Consider the following 22,682-nt stretch of genomic DNA (forward strand, 5'->3'; position numbering starts at 1 on the left):
TTTGGGAGGATGCAGTTCGGATTTGTGTTTGTCTGGGCTTAAGAATGTAATGGCAGATTTCTATGGAAATGTTTTCAGTGGGACTTTGTTCTGATTTTGTGATATGATGATACATTTTGTTGTTGCTTGAAGAGTGTTAGGCCAGCTTGGTGTGATTATGAAATCTTATACATATGAGAAAACTTTAGTTGGGCTTGTGGTAGGTGATGGGAGGCCAATTAAGTTTTGGACGTTAAGCCTTTGTGAACGACTCTCGCTTGTCAGCCAGTTATGAATTTGGTGAACCACATTATGTTATTTCCTTTGAGGGTGATATCAAGTATCCTCTATGTTAGGATGTGTAAGGGAACAATGCAAATGCATTGTTGGTATCTATTACCACTAGTTCTGTGGTAAAGGGGAACTATGGCTGATGAAAGCCATACAGGATATGTTATATGAGGTCTGCTTGCACTGTAGTACTGGAGTGATTGGGTCTAATGTTGTGTGGATGAGAGAAGGGTGTTTTTCTTAAATCTGTATTGGATCAATATCATCAATATAGAGCTATAGGTGAAGGGGTATTTAGAGGGTGTGGAGAGTTTCAAGAAGGTTACTGTTTGCAAAGTATGTGATTGTATTTGTAGCCTACCCAAATTTCATGATGGGTGCTTTTTATGTTATTCATTCATAGTTATTTTTTCATTATACATAATCATTGTTTCCTGCATCAGCAAGATAGTGCCAGGAAACAGTTGAAGAATGGCCCATCCACTCATATACATATATATGTACATAAACCATATTTATCAGTTTTATTGTTAAACTGTGTCTTTGTATAGATTACCCTTAATCATTATTACTGTTATTTCAGGTGGGACACACAAGGTGATTTCACCACAACACACCCGTTACCTGCTGTTAAAGTTAAGCTATACACAGAATCAGCCTCCATGCTCTCTCTTGATGATAAGGAGTTGGGCAAGGTTGTACTACATCCTACAGCGCTTTCATCAAAGGTCAGGGAATCTGTTGTAACTTGATAATACTTTACTTTGTAAGAATAATATTAGTTTCATTGTACTGTAGGTTCACACAGACTCATTTCTATCAGGATGACAGCATATGTTGGTATGCCAAATGACCCAGGAAAATTACATTTCTGAGAAGTCTTGATTCATTATGAAATGTACTTTGGTTAAGCCCCTGATATTTATTTCCACCTATTTCTTTGGAATCTGTGCTGAGACTAGTAAATCACTGATGAACTTATGTACATGAGCTTGTTGCATAGCAGCCCTTTGATATGTTAGTCATTTCATTTTTGAAACAATGACTAAAAATGCTCTCCTAGTTTTGTAATATATATGAGCTCATTCTGACAGCCATTTCTTTTGATCTGTATCATAGATTTCCTATTTGATGGTAAGATTGCAAATGACCACCATGACCTGCCCCATGCTAGAGAGATGAGGTTATCCTTCACAAAATGTATAGATTTAAAGAGGATGGAAATACTGTAAAATTTAAAGTGTCTTCAAGATCCTAATGAATTATAATAGCATTTGAATATGGTGTTAAGATATACTCCTCAAAAAGCTTTTCATGTTCATGAGACTTAGATACAGAATAGGTGAAAAGAATTGTAACTCAGTAAATCAAGTTAAGTCATCAAAATTTGTAGATATATAAATGTGTCCTCTTAACCTGGACACACTGAAAGATAGCTCCTCCATAACCCAGACAATGTGAAGACCTACAGGTATCCAGGTTTTGTCCAGGTTACAGGAGAGAGAGAATATCTACCTACAAGTACCTCTGACAAGATTTAGCCAGAATGGCAGGGTTAGTCTGAAGTGCTTGATATGTTAGTCTGATCTCAACTGCCACTACCATTTCATAATTATCAGCCCTTGGTTCTTCTGGGGCTTCCTGGCTGGGCTTTCATATCTTTCTGTCTGATTTATTTTTGATATGCTTTATGGTATTCTTGAAATAGAGTGGAAGATCAGTAGAGGGAGAGAAATGGGGGAAGAATGTGTGGAATGGTGTAAGCCAGGGAGGCATGTACAGACAGAGATAAGTGGAGACTTTTGCTGTGGCCCTCCCCTTGATGGGAGTTCCTAGAGGGAATGGGATCAGAGATATAGATAGGTAGACTTAACAACTCTGTATTTTCCCTTTAGAGAGACTCTAAGGGTTTAACATATTTTCTTTTATACCTTTGATTTGTTGTGATGCATAGATTATCATATATCTTTCTCTTCTTTCTGATCTATATAGTTGCAGTTCTTTCAGCCTTTTTTTGAAGGTCTATATGTTTCATCCCTTTGATTGTGGAGGTTCTTCTGAATTCTCTCTAATAAGTTTATTTCTGATTGTTTCTTTGATGAACATACAACATAGTATTTAATTTTGCTTCCTATTTTTTTTTTTTTTTGCTTTGTCGCTGTCTCCCGCGTTTGCGAGGTAGCGCAAGGAAACAGATGAAAGAAATGGCCCAACCCACTCCCATACACCATGTATATACATACACGTCCACACACGCAAATATACATACCTATACATCTCAATGTACACATATATATACACACACAGACACATACATATATACCCATGCACACAATTCACACTGTCTGCCTTTATTCATTCCCATCGCCACCTCGCCACACATGGAATACCATCCCCCTCCCCTATCATGTGTGCGAGGTAGCACTAGGAAAAGACAACAAAGGCCCCATTCGTTCACACTCAGTCTCTAGCTGTCATGCAATAATGCCCGAAACCACAGCTCCCTTTCCACATCCAGGCCCCACACAACTTTCCATGGTTTACCCCAGACGCTTCACATGCCCTGATTCAATCCACTGACAGCACGTCAACCCCGGTATACCACATCGATCCAATTCACTCTATTCCTTGCCCTCCTTTCACCCTCCTGCATGTTCAGGCCCCGATCACAGAAAATCTTTTTCACTCCATCTTTCCACCTCCAATTTGGTCTCCCACTTCTCGTTCCCTCCACCTCCAACACATATATCCTCTTGGTCAATCTTTCCTCACTCATTCTCTCCTTGTGCCCAAACCATTTCAAAACACCCTCTTCTGCTCTCTCAACCACGCTCTTTTTATTTCCACACATCTCTCTTACCCTTTCATTACTTACTCGATCAAACCACCTCACACCACACATTGTCCTCAAGTATCTCATTTCCAGCACATCCACCCTCCTGCGCACAACTCTATCCATAGCCCACACCTCGCAACCATACAACATTGTTGGAACCACTATTCCTTCAAACATACCCATTTTTGCTTTCCGAGATAATGTTCTCGACTTCCACACATTCTTCAAGGCTCCCAGGATTTTTGCCCCCTCCCCCACCCTATGATTCACTTCCACTTCCATGGTTCCATCCACTGCCAGATATCTAAAACACTTTACTTCCTCCAGTTTTTCTCCATTCAAACTTACCTCCCAATTGACTCGACCCTCAACCCTACTGTACCTAATAACCTTGCTCTTATTCACATTTACTCTTAACTTTCTTCTTTCACACACTTTACCAAACTCAGTCACCAGCTTCTGCAGTTTCTCACATGAATCAGCCACCAGCGCTGTATCATCAGCGAACAACAACTGACTCACTTCCCAAGCTCTCTCATCCACAACAGACTTCATACTTGCCTCTCTTTCCAAAACTCTTGCATTCACCTCCCTAACAACCCCATCCATAAACAAATTAAACAACCATGGAGACATCACACACCCATGCCGCAAACCTACATTCACTGAGAACCAATCACTTTCCTCTCTTCCTACACGTACACATGCCTTACATCCTCGATAAAAACTTTTCACTGCTTCTGACAACTTGCTTCCTATATAATCATTAAAAATTTTCACTAATAGGTTTGTCTCTTGTAAAGAAAGTTCTCAGTTTCCTTTCTGAAATCTAGTTTTTCATTATGAGAGAGAGAGAGAGAGAGAGAGAGAGAGAGAGAGAGAGAGAGAGAGAGAGGAGAGAGAGAGAGAGAGAGAGAGAGAGAGAGGAATTTGCCTACCTATGAGTACTTATGACAAAAATATTGTCATGATGGCAAGACTAGCATTTAGTGCTCACTGCATATCTTATGTGATGAATACAGACGGTCCCAACTTATGGAAGGTTTACATTCCTAATGATGATAGGTAAGTTGAGATTCCTACAAGTTGAAAAGCATATACTTTCACCCAAAATCCCATCATTCGGAATAGTTATTCCCTCCTCCCCTGGTTACTAGTTTATTTTCTCTGGTACTGGGATTCTGCAGGCACCTTTTTTTTTTATCACTGTTGTATACCACATGCTGTACTACATTTGTCCACCACACTTACAGCACTTACAACACCCAAAACTCCAGGCTACAACACCAACACACTTAAAATACCATTGTGAATAGTTATTAACTACAAAAAAGAAACGTGAGAAAGAAATCATTATTCTCAAAAAGATTAATTTACCTTAATCCCACTATTGCTCAGACCCTTCACTAACTTTAGTATTATGAAAATTAGCATGAGCCTTATATCTATTGCACCATCCATGACTAGCCACAAATTGCCATATTTTCTTTAACATCTTCAAAGAGACTTCCAGCCTATGCTTGAATCCTAACAATGCTCAGATTCATCACTAACTTTAGTATTATGAAAATGAGTGTGAGCTTTATATCTACTGAACCATCCATGATCGGCACAAATTATGAAACTTTCCTTTATTGTCTTTGAAGAGACTTCCAGCCTTTTCTTGAATCACCGTGAGACTTGGTGGTACATGATTTGGAATCTGATCTTTCATTTACAACGTTAGTAATTTCTCCATTTCATAGAAAGTAACAGCTTACTCTTTGGTTATGAGAGTTGATTTAAAAGGTGCCAAACCTTTTACGTGTTTTGTAGTGCACTCACTGTCCTTCAAAGTTGTGTTCCCTGTTGAGTTAACCAGCTCAAGCTCACACAAGATGGAAAAGTGTCTGCCAGCATTTGTGTTTTTTTATGATTTTCATTTTCATCTCTAAATCAATCAGTTTATGTTTTCAAGGAGGTCCTCTACACCAGTCATAATGAGTTAGAAATACAGGCAATATTTGCATAAAAATTCACTGAAAGTTCCGAAGTAGTGTGGCAGAGATGTGCATGGAACCACTGCAATAGCATCAGCTTATGTAAGAAGCATTCCTTGGTGAAGAGGCTGCCTACCGAATGCATCCTTCTCCTGTATTCCTTCACACATGTTACTTAGTGTTTCCATTACAAACCACAATTGTTCTGTCTCAAAAAAAGTATTGTATTTGAGTTATAAGAGACTGCAGAAATTTTTATGTTTAGATGCTGTCTTGTAATTTGGGGAGCCTCTGCGGTGCTGTTCCTCTCTTCTGCCACCTACATTATATGATAATGTGTTCTGGGTTTATCTGGGATAAATTCTAACCTTATTTCAGTTACTTTTGAATGTTTCTACAGTTGTTTCATATATGTTTCTCATATCTCCTGGTAGTAAATGAGAAGTCTTTCTAGCTTCCTGACTGGGCTTTCATATATTTTTGTCTGAATTATTTTTGGTTTGTTTCATGGTATTCCTGTAGATTACTTGTTAAGATTATTTCAATGTCTACAGGTTTTCTTTTATACCTTCAATTTCTTGTCATTCATAAATCATGTTATCTTGTTCTTATTCTGTTAAGGTTATGTAGTTTCTTTTCTTTGAGCCTTTGTTGGTATAGTTCATACACTCCATCCCCTCAATTTTGCTTGTGAAGTGCTTCTGAATGCTCTTTGATTTGTTTATTGTTGTTTTATTGGTGACTAGACAGCACAGCAGTATTCTATTTTGCCCCTTATATGTACATTAAACATTCTCATGGACAGTTTTCTATCCTTTGTAGTGCAGGTTGTCAAAATCATACCACTCAGTATTTGGCTGGAGAGTGCTATCTTTGTAGCATATCAGAATTCCAGTTCCTCATTTATGATGACACCCAAATCTAATACATTTGTCTTACTTCTTGTATTCTCTTTAGGGTCTTTATATGTTGTCATCGAAGTATTCAATATTATTATTTATTTCTTTTTATTTTATTTTGCTTTGTCGCTGTCTCCCGCGTTAGTAGTGAGGTAGCGCAAGGAAACAGACGAAAGAATGGCCCAACCCGCCCACATACACATGTATATACATACACGTCCACACACGCAAATATACATACCTATACTTTTCAATGTACACATATATATACACACACAGACATATACATATATACAATGTACGTAATTCATACTGTCTACCTTTATTTGTTCCCATCGCCACCTCACCACACATGGAATAACAACCCCCTCCCCCTTCATGTGTGTGAGGTAGCGCTAGGAAAAGACACCAAAGGCCCCATTCGTTCACACTCAGTCTCTAGCTGTCATGTAATAATGCACCAAAACCACAGCTCCCTTTCCACATCCAGGCCCCACACACTTTCCATGGTTTACCCCAGATGCTTCACATGCCCTGGTTCAATCCATTGACAGCACGTCGACCCCGGTATACCACATCGTTCCAATTCACTCTATTCCTTGCATGCCTTTCATCCTCCTGCATGTTCAGGCCCCGATCTCTCAAAATCTTTTTCACTCCATCTTTCCACCTCCAATTTGGTCTCCCACTTCTCCTCGTTCCCTCCACCTCCGACACATATATCCTCTTGGTCAATCTTTCCTCACTCATTCTCTCCATGTGACCAAACCATTTCAAAACATCCTCTTCTGCTCTCTCAACGACACTCTTTTTATTTCCACACATCTCTCTTACCCTTGCATTACTTACTCGATCAAACCACCTCACACCACATATTGTCCTCAAACATCTCATTTCCTGCACATCCAACCTCCTGCGCACAACTCTATCCATAGCCCACGCCTCGCAACCATACAACATTGTTGGAACCACTATTCCTTCAAACATACCCATTTTTGCTTTCCGAGATAATGTTCTCGACTTCCAAACATTCTTCAAGGCTCCCAAAATTTTCGCCCCCTCCCCCACCCTATGATTCACTTCCTCTTCCGTGGTTCCATCCGCTGCCAGATCCACTCCCAGATCCACTCCCAGATATCTAAAACACTTTACTTCCTCCAGTTTTTCTCCATTTAAACTTACCCCCCAATTGACTTGACCCTCAACCCTACTGTACCTAATAACCTTGCTCTTGTTCACATTTACTCTTAACTTTCTTCTTTCACACACTTTACCAAACTCAGTCACCAGCTTCTGCAGTTTCTTACATGAATCAGCCACCAGCACTGTATCATCAGCAAACAACAACTGACTCACTTCCCAAGCTCTCTCATCCACAACAGACTTTATACTTGCCCCTCTTTCCAAAACTCTTGCATTCACCTCCCTAACAACCCCATCCATAAACAAATTAAACAACCATGGAGACATCACACACCCCTGCCGCAAACCAATCACTTTCCTCTCTTCCTACACGTACACAGGCCTTACATCCTCGATAAAAACTTTTCACTGCTTCTAACAACTTGCCTCCCACACCATATATTCTTAAAACCTTCCTCAGAGCATCTCTATCAACTCTATCATATGCCTTCTCCAGATCCATAAATGCTATATACAAATCCATTTGTTTTTCTAAGTATTTCTCACATACATTCTTCAAAGCAAACACCTGATCCACACATCCTCTACCACTTCTGAAACCACACTGCTCTTCCCCAATCTGATGCTCTGTACATGCCTTCACCCTCTCAATCAATACCCTCCCATATAATTTACCAGGAATACTCAACAAACTTATACCTCTGTAATTTGAGCACTCACTCTTATCCCCTTTGCCTTTGTACAATGGCACTATGCATGCATTCCGCCAATCCTCAGGCACCTCACCATGAGTCATACATACATTAAATAACCTTACCAACCAGTCAACAAGTCAGCAATACAGTCACCCCCTTTTTTAATAAATTCCACAGCAATACCGTACAAACCTGCTGCCTTGCTGGCTTTCATCCTCCGTAAAGCTTTTACTACCTCTTCTCTATTTACCAAATCATTTTCCTTAGCCCTCTCACTTTGCACACCACCTCAACCAAAACACCTTATATCTGCCACTCTACCATCAAATACATTCAACAAACCTTCAAAATACTCACTCCATCTCCTTCTCACATCACCACTACTTGTTATCACCTCCCCATTAGCCCCCTTCACTGAAGTTCCCATTTGCTCCCTTGTCTTACGCACTTTATTTACCTCCTTTCAAAACATCTTTTTATTCTCCCTGAAATTTGATGGTACTCTCTCACCCCAACTCTCATTTGCCCACTTTTTCACCTCTTGCACCTTTCTCTTGACCTCCTGCCTCTTTCTTTTATACCTCTCCCACTCATTTGCATTTTTTCCTTGCAAAAATCATCCAAATGCCTCTCTCTTCTCTTTCACTAATAATCTAACTTCTTCATCCCACCTCTCACTACCCCTTCTAATCAACCCACCTCCCACGCTTCTCATGCCACAAGCATCTTTCGCGCAAGCCATCACTGCTTCCCTAAATACATCCCATTCCTCCCCCACTCCCCTTACCTCCTTTGTTCTCACCTTTTTCCATTCTGTACTCAGTCTCTCCTGGTACTTCCTCACACAAGTCTCCTTTCCAAGCTCACTTACTCTCACCACTCTCTTCACCCCAACATTCTCTCTTCTTTTCTGAAAACCCCCTCAAATCTTCACCTTCGCCTCCACAAGATAATGATCAGACATCCCTCCAGTTGCACCTCTCAGCACATTAACATCCAAAAGTCTCTCTTTCGTGCATCTATCAATTAACACGTAATCCAATAACGCTCTCTGGCCATCTCTCCTACTTACATACATAAGTATTCATATTCATATTCATTAAATAAGCTATTTTCTGATTTTTTCCATACTTGATTGCCATTTCTCATGTTTGTGAGGTACTGTTGTTCCAAGAACAGATGAAGAAAGGCTGCATTTGCTCACATCCATTTTCTAGCTGTTATGTGTAATGTCATGAAACCTCATCTCCCTATACTTGACCAGGTTCCACAAAGCTGGGATGATTGTCTAGTTGATTAGTTACTTAGGATTTTTAGTGTATGTATGGACCATGGTGAGGTGCCTGAGGATTGGCAGAATGCTTGTATAGTGCTACTTCATAGAGGCAAGGAGGATGAAGGTGAGTGTTCAGACTGCAGAAGTCTAAGTTTGTTGAGTTTACCTGGTAAGTTGTATGGTAGAGTAATTATTGAGAGGGTGAAGGCATGTACAGAGCATCAGATGGGGGGGGGGTTCAGAAGTGTTAGAGGATATGTGGATCAGGTGTTCGCATTAAAGAATATGTGTGAGAAATACTTAGGGATTTGTAAGTAGCATTTATGAATCTGGAGAAAGCATATGATATGGTTGATAGAGATGCAGTGTGGAAAGTGTTGAGAATATATGGTGTGGTAGAAAAGCTGCTAGAAGCACTGAGATTTTTTTTATCAAGGGTCTAAGGCATGTATACATGTTGGGAGAATGGCAAATATATGGTTCCAAGTGAAGATTGGTATGCAGCAGGGGTGTTTGATGTCTTCAGGGCTGTTTGATTTTTTTATGGATGGGTTGGTGAGGGAGGTAAATGCAAAAGTTTTGAGAGAGGGGCAAGTATACAATCCATAGGGGATAAGATGGCCTGGGAAGTGAGTCAGTTGTTTGCTGATGATGCAGCATTGGTGGCATATTCAAGTGAGAAACTGGAGAAGCTGATAACTAAGTTTATAAGAGTGTATGGAAGAGGGTAGTTAAAGGTAAACGTGAATAAAACCAACGTTGTTAGGTTTAAAAGGGTTGAAGGACAGGTTATCTGGGATGTAAGTCTAATTGGAGGAAAATTGGAGGAAATGAAATGTTTTAGATACCTGGGAGTGGGCATGGAAGCATGTTGAGATGGGATTTGCTGTGAGGATCTTTGTTTCACTGTGTAGGTGTTAAATGCTTCTAGTTGCCAGGTGTTTAGTGATTTTGTTTTTTGAGTGCACTGTTTTGTGGGGTTTGCAGCTTTTTTATATCTGGTTTTGAGAGGATGAAAGATTCAAGCAGGTGTGGCATTGTTTAGAGTGGAGCAGATGAATTGTTTGTAGAGGATGCTAAAGGATTCTTTTTCTTGTTTATATCTCATGCCTGTTAGTGTTCTGAGGGCATTTAGTTAATGTGTTGTTCTTGTGTTGCTTTTATTGGTGTGGGGAGTGAGTGGCATATGTGTGTCATACATGGTGCTTAGAATGGTTGATGTCTTTTTTTTAGGTGGGAGTGATTGTCCATTCAGTGTGACTAAAGAGTGTGAGCTGGATTCATGTCTGTTGGGGATTATGAGCCTGATTATAAACACTTGTTGAGATGCATATATTCTTTTCAGGGTCAGCAGCTGTTCCAATTGTGTAATGAAGTGCTGTATATTTGTGCTGCTATTGTGGTGTCATGGTTTTATGATGTAATTGTGAGGTTGTCTGCATACAAAAGGACAATGTTGTGGTTTGTTAGAGACAGTGTGCAGTCATGCAGGTAGAGCTTCGTGAGGATTAGAGAAGGAACTGCTCCTTGGAGACTCCATTATAGAGTTTAGATGTTTTTGAGGTGAAACCATTGTGTGTAACCCTTACACAGCAGCCAGCTATGAAATTGGCCATCCACATTTTGTCATCGTTTGGAGAGTGATATCAAGTATCTTTTCTGAGAGGATGTTTCTGAGGACTGTGCCAAATGCTTTGTTAATTTCTGTTCCTGCTAGTATAGTGTGGGAAGGGGTATGTGGTTGTCTGAAGCCATCTAGGATATGTTGTGAGATGGATATGGTAGAATGGTTGGGTCTGAAGTCATGTTGAGTAGGATGATCTGTTTCTGTTGTGGATCAATTTATCACAGAGTATGGATACTCAGGATAGCAGTGATATAGGACAGTAGTGAGAGGAGTTAGTTGGTGTGGGGGGTTTTAGGAGTGGTATTTCCAGTTGTTTGAGATTTTGTTGTGTAGCCAAGAGTGGTTGAAGATTTCTGTAAGTGCTTAAATTGCAAATGGGCCAAATTGTTTTATGTGAAAGTTTGATTTGTTATTGGGGTCAGAGCAGGAGAAGATGTTTTATTTACATTGATAGTATGAGTGGAAGTGAAGGGTGGTTGGGCAGTTATATTTATTGGATGGATTTTGTGTAGATTTTTCATGACTTTTCTGTTTAGGGATGTGGAAGATTTGTGATAGATTTTGAGAAATGCCTCTTCAGTGTCTTTGTGTGTTTTTTGAGAGAAGTGTGAGGCAGAGGTAAGTTTATAATTTTTAACGGGGGTTGATAGTTATGGAGTGGTTTGTGCAGATGCTGTTGCATCGAATTGAGTGCTGAGTTTGTTGAGGTAGGATTGTATTAGGAGGATCTTTGTTTTATTGAGCAAGTATTGAGAGTTTGTGGTTGCTAGACAGCCAGTGATGGTTATTAGTGCATTATTGTGTGTGCTTTGCAGTTTTGTTATATTTGTTTTTGAAAGGGTGGAAGACCAGGCAGGTGAGACACAGATGAGAGTTGCCTTTCCCAATTTGGCAATTTATCAACTAGATCAAACAAATGATGACCTCACTTGCTCATCTCCACTCTCTAGATGTCATGTATAATGCACTAATGCCAGAGCCCACTATCCACAGCCAATCCCCACAGACTACTCCATTATCCCCTCCCCACTCTCCTGCTTGAACAGGTGCCATGCTCTCCATCTAGCCATTTTTTTCTACCTTTTGCATGCCTTTTGCCTTCCTGAATGCTCTGGCTCCAGTACCCCATAGCTTCCTTCATTTCATCCTTCCTTCTTCATCCCAGTCTTCCTCTTTTTCTTCGTTCAATCTACATTTTTTCGTCAGTCTTTCATGAATCATCATCTTCAAATGCCCAAACCATTTCAGTACACTGTTGCATGCTGTGCATCATCCGTAGGCATTTCATTTCCAACACATCTACCCTTCTCCTTTGCTTTTAATTCTCAAGACTCACATCATTCATCATTGTCAAGGCTACTGTACTTAATGCCTCCAAGACCTTTACCTCTTCTTCCCAATTATGAACCCTTCTGCACCCATGGTTCCATTCATTTCCATGTCCACACCCAGTTACTGTATCTAAATAATTCCACTCACTTCAGGTCCTACCCATTCAAATTTACACTCAAATCATCCTACTTTGACTCCCAGCTGTGCATCAGTGCCTGACTTGTGTTCATTATACCTCTTAACCTCTTCCTTTAACACCCACTGCCAAATGCTTGCATCTGTTTTTGGATTCTTCCACCAGAGCCATGTCTTCTGCAAACAGCAGTTCACTCACCCCCAAGCTCCTTCACCCCCAGCATACTGTAGACTCACCCCACACTCCAAGACCTTACTTACACCCTTTACCACCCTGTCTGTGAATAAGAAAAAAAGAAAGCCATGGTGTCATCACACCCTTGATGTAAACCTATATTACCACCCCCCCTCCTCCCTTCTTACTTGCACATGCACTTTATTCTTCCAATGAAAACTAATCACTGCTTTTAGTATGTTTCCTCCCACACCAAATATTTGTAAACTTTCCATGGGGCATCTCTATGAGCCTTATCATGTGTTGTCTCCAGTTCCATAAATGCCATATTCAAATCTCTCTCATTTTCCATGAGTTTCTCATACATCCTTTGCCATTTGAGGCCAAAGTGCTCATCCCTGTCAGCACCACCCTCTGAATCACCATTATCTCATACACTTGACCAGGTATACTCTAGTCTTATACCTCTGTAGTTTGACCATTCATTTTTGTCCCCCCACCCCTACCCCTATGCAACAGCATTGTTCATGCATTTTGCCAATCCTGAGGCACTGAACCTAGGGCCATACAAAGGTCAAACAGCTTGACAAACCAATCCTCAATACTGTTACCCTCTTTTTGAGAACCTTGCATGCAATGCCTGTCTTTTCTACAACTTTGCCACAATTCATTTTGTGCAAGTGCTTCATGACATCCTCTCTTTTTCCTATAATGTTTGACATGACAATCTCAGACAGCATGTTTGCTTCCCTGTCATTGAACTCATTCAGTGCTGTAGTTTTTCAAAATCATTACTCCATCTCTTTCTCACATCTTTGGATGTTACCTCTTCCCCATCTGCTCTCCTCACCGCTGCTCCCAGCTGCTCTCTTGTCCTCTTCACAATATGCCTCTCTTTCTATATTTTCTTGGGCTTCCTAAAGTGCACTGATACTCTGCCACTCTCCTGCTCATTTGCCCTCTTTTTCAGCTCCTGCCTATTGCTCATTTGCCCTTTTTTTCAGCTCTTGCAGCTTTCTTCCTTATATGTGCCATCCATGCACCTCACTTTTCTTCATTCCACCACTCAATACCTTGTTCATATTTTCACATCCCACCTTCCACGTGTCATACATCTTAAGCACTGCTCCCAAAGAATCCTTTTACTTTGCTAGCTTCAATTATTGTTGCCATATGCCGTTCTTCACTCAGTCTTCCTTGGTATCTTAGTATACAGGCCTCTTTTCCCCAGCTTATGCAGTTTTTTATGATCTTCACACATGCATCATTTCTTCTCTTCCTAAACCAACCACAAACTTTCACACTTGCCTTCACAAAGAAATCATGAGACATTCCACTTACTGCCCATCTCAGCACTTCCTCATCAACAGCCTCTCCTTTGCATGCCTGCTTATCAGCAATAATTCAATTAAGTTATGTTTATTGTATTTCAAGTTAAAACTGCAGTTAATCCTCTTTACAGATACCTGAATGGTACAAGATGCAAGTACCAAAAAATTCTCCAGAAAATGACCTTAGAATAAAGATTGCAGTGAGAATGGATAAACCACAGAATCTTAAACACTGTGGGTGAGTATGACAAGGTCTTTTTTCAACTGAGCAGGGAATATAGAATTAATCTTCTCACACATTAACCCATTCCTTTGGACTAACATGATTTTTATTAAAATAATGATGAATATTTTCCTAAGATTATGTCCAGACTTTTATCATGAAAACAGAAAGAAAATTCTCTATGATTCACTTTCAGAGTCTCAAAGTTTTTATTACTTTTAGGGCTTGAGTTCTGTTATATAATATGATTTACTATAGAGGCAAATCTTTTATGGTAGAAGGCACCTTGCTTTTGCAACTTGTATTAGCAAGTGTCATGTTCATAGGATGCTATGTATAACATTAGATTATTGGTTTGAACAGTACATATACAGCTATTGATGTCATCACTTAGGTTTTGCAAAGGAATTTTTAAATTTTGGTTGATTGTAGATCAGATTACCTTTTGCAATACCCATGCCAGATAAAGAGTTTCTGTTTCATGATTTTTCTTTTGTAGTGTTAGTACTCTTTTTGTAATTATAGAAAAATATTGATTCATGGAATGTTACACATGACATCGAGAGAATGGATGTGAGAGAATGGAACCTTTCTTCATCTGTTCCAGTGTTTTTTTTTTTTTTTTTTGCTTTGTCGCTGTCTCCCGCGTTTGCGAGGTAGCGCAAGGAAACAGACGAAAGAAATGGCCCAACCCACCCCCATACACATGTATATACATACGTCCACACACACAAATATACATACCTACACAGCTTTTCATGGTTTACTCCAGACGCTTCACATGCCCTGATTCAATCCACTGACAGCACGTCAACCCCAGTATACCATATCGATCCAGTTCACTCTATTCCTTGCCCTCCTTTCACCCTCCTGCATGTTCAGGCCCCGATCACACAAAATCTTTTTCACTCCATCTTTCCACCTCCAATTTGGTCTCCCACTTCTCGTTCCCTCCACCTCTGACACATATATCCTCTTGGTCAATCTTTCCTCACTCATTCTCTCCATGTGCCCAAACCATTTCAAAACACCCTCTTCTGCTCTCTCAACCACGCTCTTTTTATTTCCACACATCTCTCTTACCCTTACGTTACTTACTCGATCAAACCACCTCACACCACACATTGTCCTCAAGAATCTCATTTCCAGCACATCCATCCTCCTGCGCACAACTCTATCCATAGTCCACGCCTCGCAACCATACAGCATTGTTGGAACCACTATTCCTTCAAACATACCCATTTTTGCTTTCCGAGATAATGTTCTCGACTTCCACACATTCTTCAAGGCTCCCAGGATTTTCGCCCCCTCCCCCACCCTATGATCCACTTCCGCTTCCATGGTTCCATCCGCTGCCAGATCCACTCCCAGATATCTAAAACACTTTACTTCCTCCAGTTTTGCTCCATTCAAACTTACCTCCCAATTGACTTGACCCTCAACCCTACTGTACCTAATAACCTTGCTCTTATTCACATTTACTCTTAACTTTCTTCTTTCACACACTTTACCAAACTCAGTCACCAGCTTCTGCAGTTTCTCACATGAATCAGCCACCAGCGCTGTATCATCAGCGAACAACTGACTCACTTCCCAAGCTCTCTCATCCACAACAGACTTCATACTTGCCCCTCTTTCCAAAACTCTTGCATTTACCTCCCTAACAACCCCATCCATAAACAAGTTAAACAACCATGGAGACATCACACACCCTTGCCGCAAACCTACATTCACTGAGAACCAATCACTTTCCTCTCTTCCTACACACACACATGCCTTACATCCTTGATAAAAACTTTTCACTGCTTCTAACAACTTGCCTCCCACACCATATATTCTTAATACCTTCCACAGAGCATCTCTATCAACTCTATCATATGCCTTCTCCAGATCCATAAATGCTACATACAAATCCATTTGCTTTTCTAAGTATTTCTCACATACATTCTTCAAAGCAAACACCTGATCCACACATCCCCTACCACTTCTGAAACCACACTGCTCTTCCCCAATCTGATGCTCTGTACATGCCTTCACTCTCTCCTCTCAATCAATACCCTCCCATATAATTTACCAGGAATACTCAACAAACTTATACCTCTGTAATTTGAGCACTCACTCTTATCCCCTTTGCCTTTGTACAATGGCACTATGCACGCATTCTGCCAATCCTCAGGCACCTCACCATGAGTCATACATACATTAAATAACCTTACCAACAAGTCAGCAATACAGTCACCCCCTTTTTTAATAAATTCCACTGCAATACCATCCAATCCTGCTGCCTTGCCGGCTTTCATCTTCCGCAAAGCTTTTACTACCTCTTCTCTGTTTACCAAATCATTTTCCCTAACCCTCTCACTTTGCACACCACCTCGACCAAAACACCCTATATCTGCCACTCTATCATCAAACACATTCAACAAACCTTCAAAATACTCACTCCATCTCCTTCTCACATCACCACTACTTGTTATCACCTCCCCATTTGCGCCCTTCACTGAAGTTCCCATTTGCTCCCTTGTCTTATGCACTTTATTTACCTCCTTCCAAAACATCTTTTTATCCTCCCTAAAATTTAATGATACTCTCTCACCCCAACTCTCATTTGCCCTCTTTTTCACCTCTTGCACCTTTCTCTTGACCTCCTGTCTCTTTCTTTTATACATCTCCCACTCAATTGCATTTTTTCCCTGCAAAAATCGTCCAAATGCCTCTCTCTTCTCTTTCACTTATAATCTTACTTCTTCATCCCACCACTCACTACCCTTTCTAATCAACCCACCTCCCACTCTTCTCATGCCACAAGCATCTTTTGCGCAATCCATCACTGATTCCCTAAATACATCCCATTCCTCCCCCACTCTCCTTACTTCCATTGTTCTCACCTTTTTCCATTCTGTACTCAGTCTCTCCTGGTACTTCCTCACACAAGTCTCCTTCCCAAGCTCACTTACTCTCACCACCCTCTTCACCCCAACATTCACTCTTCTTTTCTGAAAACCCATACAAATCTTCACCTTAGCCTCCACAAGATAATGATCAGACATCCCTCCAGTTGCACCTCTCAGCACATTAACATCCAAAAGTCTCTCTTTCATGCGCCTGTCAATTAACACACAATTTGATAACGCTCTCTGGCCATCTCTCCTATTTACATACGTATACTTATATCTTGCTTTTTAAACCAGGTATTCCCAATCACCAGTCCTTTTTCAGCACATAAATCTACAAGCCCTTCACCATTTCCATTTACAACACTGAACACCCCATGTATACCAATTATTCCCTCAACTGCCACATTACTCACCTTTGCATTCAAATCACCCATCACTATAACCTGGTCTTGTGCATCAAAACCACTAACACACTCATTCAGCTGCTCCCAAAACACTTGCCTCTCATGATCTTTCTTCTCATGCCCAGGTGCATATGCACCAATAATCACCCATCTCTCTCCATCAACTTTCAGTTTTACCCATATTAATCGAGAATTTACTTTCTTACATTCTATCACATACTCCCACAACTCCTGTTTCAGGAGTACTGCTACTCCTTCCCTTGCTCTTGTCCTCTTACTAACCCCTGACTTTACTCCCAAGACATTCCCAAACCACTCTTCCCCTTTACCCTTGAGCTTCGTTTCACTCAGAGCCAAAACATCCAGGTTTCTTTCCTCAAACATACTACCTATCTCTCCTTTTTTCACATCTTGGTTACATCCACACACATTTAGACACCCCAGTCTGAGCCTTCGAGGAGGATGAGGACTCCCTGCGTGACTCCTTCTTCTGTTTCCCATTTTAGAAAGTTGAAAAAAAAATACAAGAAGGGGAGGATTTCTGGCCCCCCACTCCCGTCCCCTCTAGTCGCCTTCTACGACACGCGAGGAATGCGTGGGAAGTATTCTTTCACCCCTATCCCCAGGGATGATATATATATATATATATATATATATATATATTTTTTTTTTTTTTTTTTTTTTTTTTTTTTATACTTTGTCGCTGTCTCCCGCGTTTGCGAGGTAGCGCGAGGAAACAGACGAAAGAAATGGCCCAACCCCCATACACACGTACATACACACGTCCACACACGCAAATATACATACCTACACAGCTTTCCATGGTTTACCCCAGACGCTTCACATGCCTTGATTCAATCCACTGACAGCACGTCAACCCCTGTATACCACATCGCTCCAATTCACTCTATTCCTTGCCCTCCTTTCACCCTCCTGCATGTTCAGGCCCCGATCACACAAAATCTTTTTCACTCCATCTTTCCACCTCCAATTTGGTCTCCCTCTTCTCCTCATTCCCTCCACCTCCGACACATATATCCTCTTGGTCAATCTTTCCTCACTCATTCTCTCCATGTGCCCAAACCATTTCAAAACACCCTCTTCTGCTCTCTCAACCACGCTCTTTTTATTTCCACACATCTCTCTTACCCTTACGTTACTTACTCGATCAAACCACCTCACACCACACATTGTCCTCAAACATCTCATTTCCAGCACATCCATCCTCCTGCGCACAACTCTATCCATAGCCCACGCCTCGCAACCATACAACATTGTTGGAACCACTATTCCTTCAAACATACCCATTTTTGCTTTCCGAGATAATGTTCTCAACTTCCACACATTTTTCAAGGCTCCCAAAATTTTCGCCCCCTCCCCCACCCTATGATCCACTTCCGCTTCCATGGTTCCATCCGCTGACAGATCCACTCCCAGATATCTAAATCACTTCACTTCCTCCAGTTTTTCTCCATTCAAACTCACCTCCCAATTGACTTGACCCTCAACCCTACTGTACCTAATAACCTTGATCTTATTCACATTTACTCTTAACTTTCTTCTTCCACACACTTTACCAAACTCAGTCACCAGCTTCTGCAGTTTCTCACATGAATCAGCCACCAGCGCTGTATCATCAGCGAACAACAACTGACTCACTTCCCAAGCTCTCTCATCCCCAACAGACTTCATACTTGCCCCTCTTTCCAGGACTCTTGCATTTACCTCCCTTACAACCCCATCCATAAACAAATTAAACAACCATGGAGACATCACACACCCCTGCCGCAAACCTACATTCACTGAGAACCAATCACTTTCCTCTCTTCCTACACGTACACATGCCTTACATCCTCGATAAAAACTTTTCACTGCTTCTAACAACTTGCCTCCCACACCATATATTCTTAATACCTTCCACAGAGCATCTCTATCAACTCTATCATATGCCTTCTCCAGATCCATAAATGCTACATACAAATCCATTTGCTTTTCTAAGTATTTCTCACATACATTCTTCAAAGCAAACACCTGATCCACACATCCTCTACCACTTCTGAAACCGCACTGCTCTTCCCCAATCTGATGCTCTGTACATGCCTTCACCCTCTCAATCAATACCCTCCCATATAGTTTACCAGGAATACTCAACAAACTTATACCTCTGTAATTTGAGCACTCACTCTTATCCCCTTTGCCTTTGTACAATGGCACTATGCACGCATTCCGCCAATCCTCAGGCACCTCACCATGAGTCATACATACATTAAATAACCTTACCAACCAGTCAACAATACAGTCACCCCCTTTTTTAATAAATTCCACTGCAATACCATCCAAACCTGCTGCCTTGCCGGCTTTCATCTTCCGCAAAGCTTTTACTACCTCTTCTCTGTTTACCAAATCATTTTCCCTAACCCTCTCACTTTGCACACCACTTCGACCAAAACACCCTATATCTGCCACTCTGTCATCAGACACATTCAACAAACCTTCAAAATACTCATTCCATCTCCTTCTCACATCACCACTACTTGTTATCACCTCCCCATTTACGCCCTTCACTGAAGTTCCCATTTGCTCCCTTGTCTTACGCACCCTATTTACCTCCTTCCAGAACATCTTTTTATTCTCCCTAAAATTTACTGATAGTCTCTCACCCCAACTCTCATTTGCCCTTTTTTTCACCTCTTGCACCTTACTCTTGACCTCCTGTCTCTTTCTTTTATACTTCTCCCACTCAATTGCATTTTTTCCCTGCAAAAATCGTCCAAATGCCTCTCTCTTCTCTTTCACTAATACTCTTACTTCTTCATCCCACCACTCACTACCCTTTCTAAACAGCCCACCTCCCACTCTTCTCATGCCACAAGCATCTTTTGCGCAATCCATCACTGATTCCCTAAATACATCCCATTCCTCCCCCACTCCCCTTACTTCCATTGTTCTCACCTTTTTCCATTCTGTACACAGTCTCTCCTGGTACTTCCCCACACAGGTCTCCTTCCCAAGCTCACTTACTCTCACCACCTTCTTCACCCCAACATTCACTCCTCTTTTCTGAAAACCCATACTAATCTTCACCTTAGCCTCCACAAGATAATGATCAGACATCCCTCCAGTTGCACCTCTCAGCACATTAACATCCAAAAGTCTCTCTTTTGCACGCCTGTCAATTAACACGTAATCCAATAACGCTCTCTGGCCATCTCTCCTGCTTACATAAGTATACTTAGGTATATCACGCTTTTTAAACCAGGTATTCCCAATCATCAGTCCTTTTTCAGCACATAAATCTACAAGCTCTTCACCATTTCCATTTACAACACTGAACACCCCATGCATACCAATTATTCCCTCAACTGCCACATTACTCACCTTTGCATTCAAATCACCCATCACTATAACCCGGTCTCGTGCATCAAAACCGCTAACACACTCATTCAGCTGCTCCCAAAACACTTGCCTCTCATGATCTTTCTTCTCATGCCCAGGTGCATATGCACCAATAATCACCCACCTCTCTCCATCAACTTTCAATTTTACCCATATTAATCGAGAATTTACTTTCTTACATTCTATCACATACTCCCACAACTCCTGTTTCAGGAGTATTGCTACTCCTTCCCTTGCTCTTGTCCTCTCACTAACCCCTGACTTCACTCCCCAGACATTTCCAAACCACTCTTCCCCTTTACCCTTGAGCTTCGTTTCACTCAGAGCCAAAACATCCAGGTTCCTTTCCTCAAACATACTACCTATCTCTCCTTTTTTCACATCTTGGTTACATCCACACACATTTAGGCACCCCACTCTGAGCCTTCGAGGAGGATGATCACTCCCCGCGTGACTCCTTCTTCTGTTTCCCATTTTAGAAAGTTAATACAAGGAGGGGAGGATTTCCGGCCCCCCGCTCCCGTCCCCTCTAGTCGCTTTCTACGACACGCGAGGAATACGTGGGAAGTATTCTTTCACCCCTATCCCCAGGGATAATATACATATATATATACATATACACACACACACACATACACACACATACGCACATACACACACACACACACACACACATATATATACATATGAAAAATATATATATATATATACATATATATATACATACACATACATACGCACATATACACACACACACACACACACATATACATATATATACATATGAAAAATGCAAGAAACAATTTAGAAAACTGAAACTTCTAGCTTGAAATGAAATGAAAAAAATGAATGTCACATGTTCCAGTGGTACCTCATTATGTATCTATGGAAATAAAAAGAATGTGGTTGAGAGACTAGGAGAGGGTGTGTTGAAATGGTTTGGAAGTATGGACAGAAAGAGTGAGGAAAGATTTGACAAAGAGAATATATGTGTCAGAGGTGAAGGGAACAAGGAGAAGTGGGAGACCAAATTGGAGGTGGAAGGATGGAGTGAAAAAGATTTTGATTGATTGGGGCTTGAACATACAGGAGCGTGAGAGGTGTGCAAGGAATAGAGTGAATTGGAACAATGTGGTATACTTGGGTTGATGTGCTGTCAATGGACTGAACCAGGGTGTGTGAAGCATGTGGGGTAAACCATGGAAAGGTTTTTGGGGCCTGGATGTAGACAGGGAGCTGTGGTTTCAGTGCATTATACATGAGAGCTAGAGACTGAATGTGAATGAATGTGGCCTTTTTTGTCTGTTTTCCTGGTGCTACCTTGCTGAAATGGGGGTTAGCGATGCTATGCTATGGAAAAAGGAAATGTATAATTTATTTACACAAACGTCAATAGTAGTTCTCATCAATTTAACCACTGTATCAATAAGCTTCAATGTCTATGCTACATTTTTTCCAATTTCGTTATATTCTTGTCAAAGCACCATGTATGAAAACTATCACTCCAGTAACACAACTATAAAACATTTACTTCCCCTTTAAAAAAGTTCTGGGGAAGTCTGTCTCGATACACTGCGGGACACTCTACCACCTGGCGAGGTTTGTGTTGCAATGGTTCTTGATTCACAAACGTAGTAGCATCACTGGTGGGCCAAGGTAGAACTGACTTGCTCCTTGCGAAACACAACTCAATATATGAATGTGGCCTTTTTTGTCTCTTTTCCTGGTGCTATCTTGCTGAAATGGGGGTTAGCGATGCTATTTCCTGTGTGGTGGGGTAGCAACAGGAATGGATGAAAGCAAGCAAGTATGAATATGTACATATGTATTTATGTATATGTCTGTGTATGTGTATGCATATGTTGATATGTATATGTTTGTATATGTGCGTGTATGGGCATTTATAGATTTTTTTTTTTTGCTTTGTCGCTGTCTCCTGCGTTTGCGAGGTAGTGCAAGGAAACAGACGAAAGAAATGGCCCAACCCACACCCATACACATGTATATACATACGTCCACACACACAAATATACATACCTACACAGCTTTCCATGGTTTACCCCA

At 41.0% G+C, this 22,682-nt stretch overlaps 1 protein-coding gene across 1 annotated transcript in view; it reads left to right on the forward strand.

Annotated features, from left to right (window-relative positions):
* Window positions 1-22,682, forward strand: part of Cadps (calcium-dependent secretion activator 1) — a 1,554,015-nt gene that overhangs the window by 1,043,201 nt on the left and 488,132 nt on the right. The window contains exons 13-14 of the mRNA XM_071665310.1: window positions 854-998; window positions 13,830-13,936. Coding sequence (XP_071521411.1) covers window positions 854-998; window positions 13,830-13,936 — 252 coding nt within the window. The remainder of the gene's footprint in view (window positions 1-853; window positions 999-13,829; window positions 13,937-22,682) is intronic.

This window comes from Panulirus ornatus, chromosome 10 (genome assembly GCF_036320965.1).
Source record: "Panulirus ornatus isolate Po-2019 chromosome 10, ASM3632096v1, whole genome shotgun sequence".
In the NCBI taxonomy this organism is placed as follows: domain Eukaryota; kingdom Metazoa; phylum Arthropoda; class Malacostraca; order Decapoda; family Palinuridae; genus Panulirus; species Panulirus ornatus.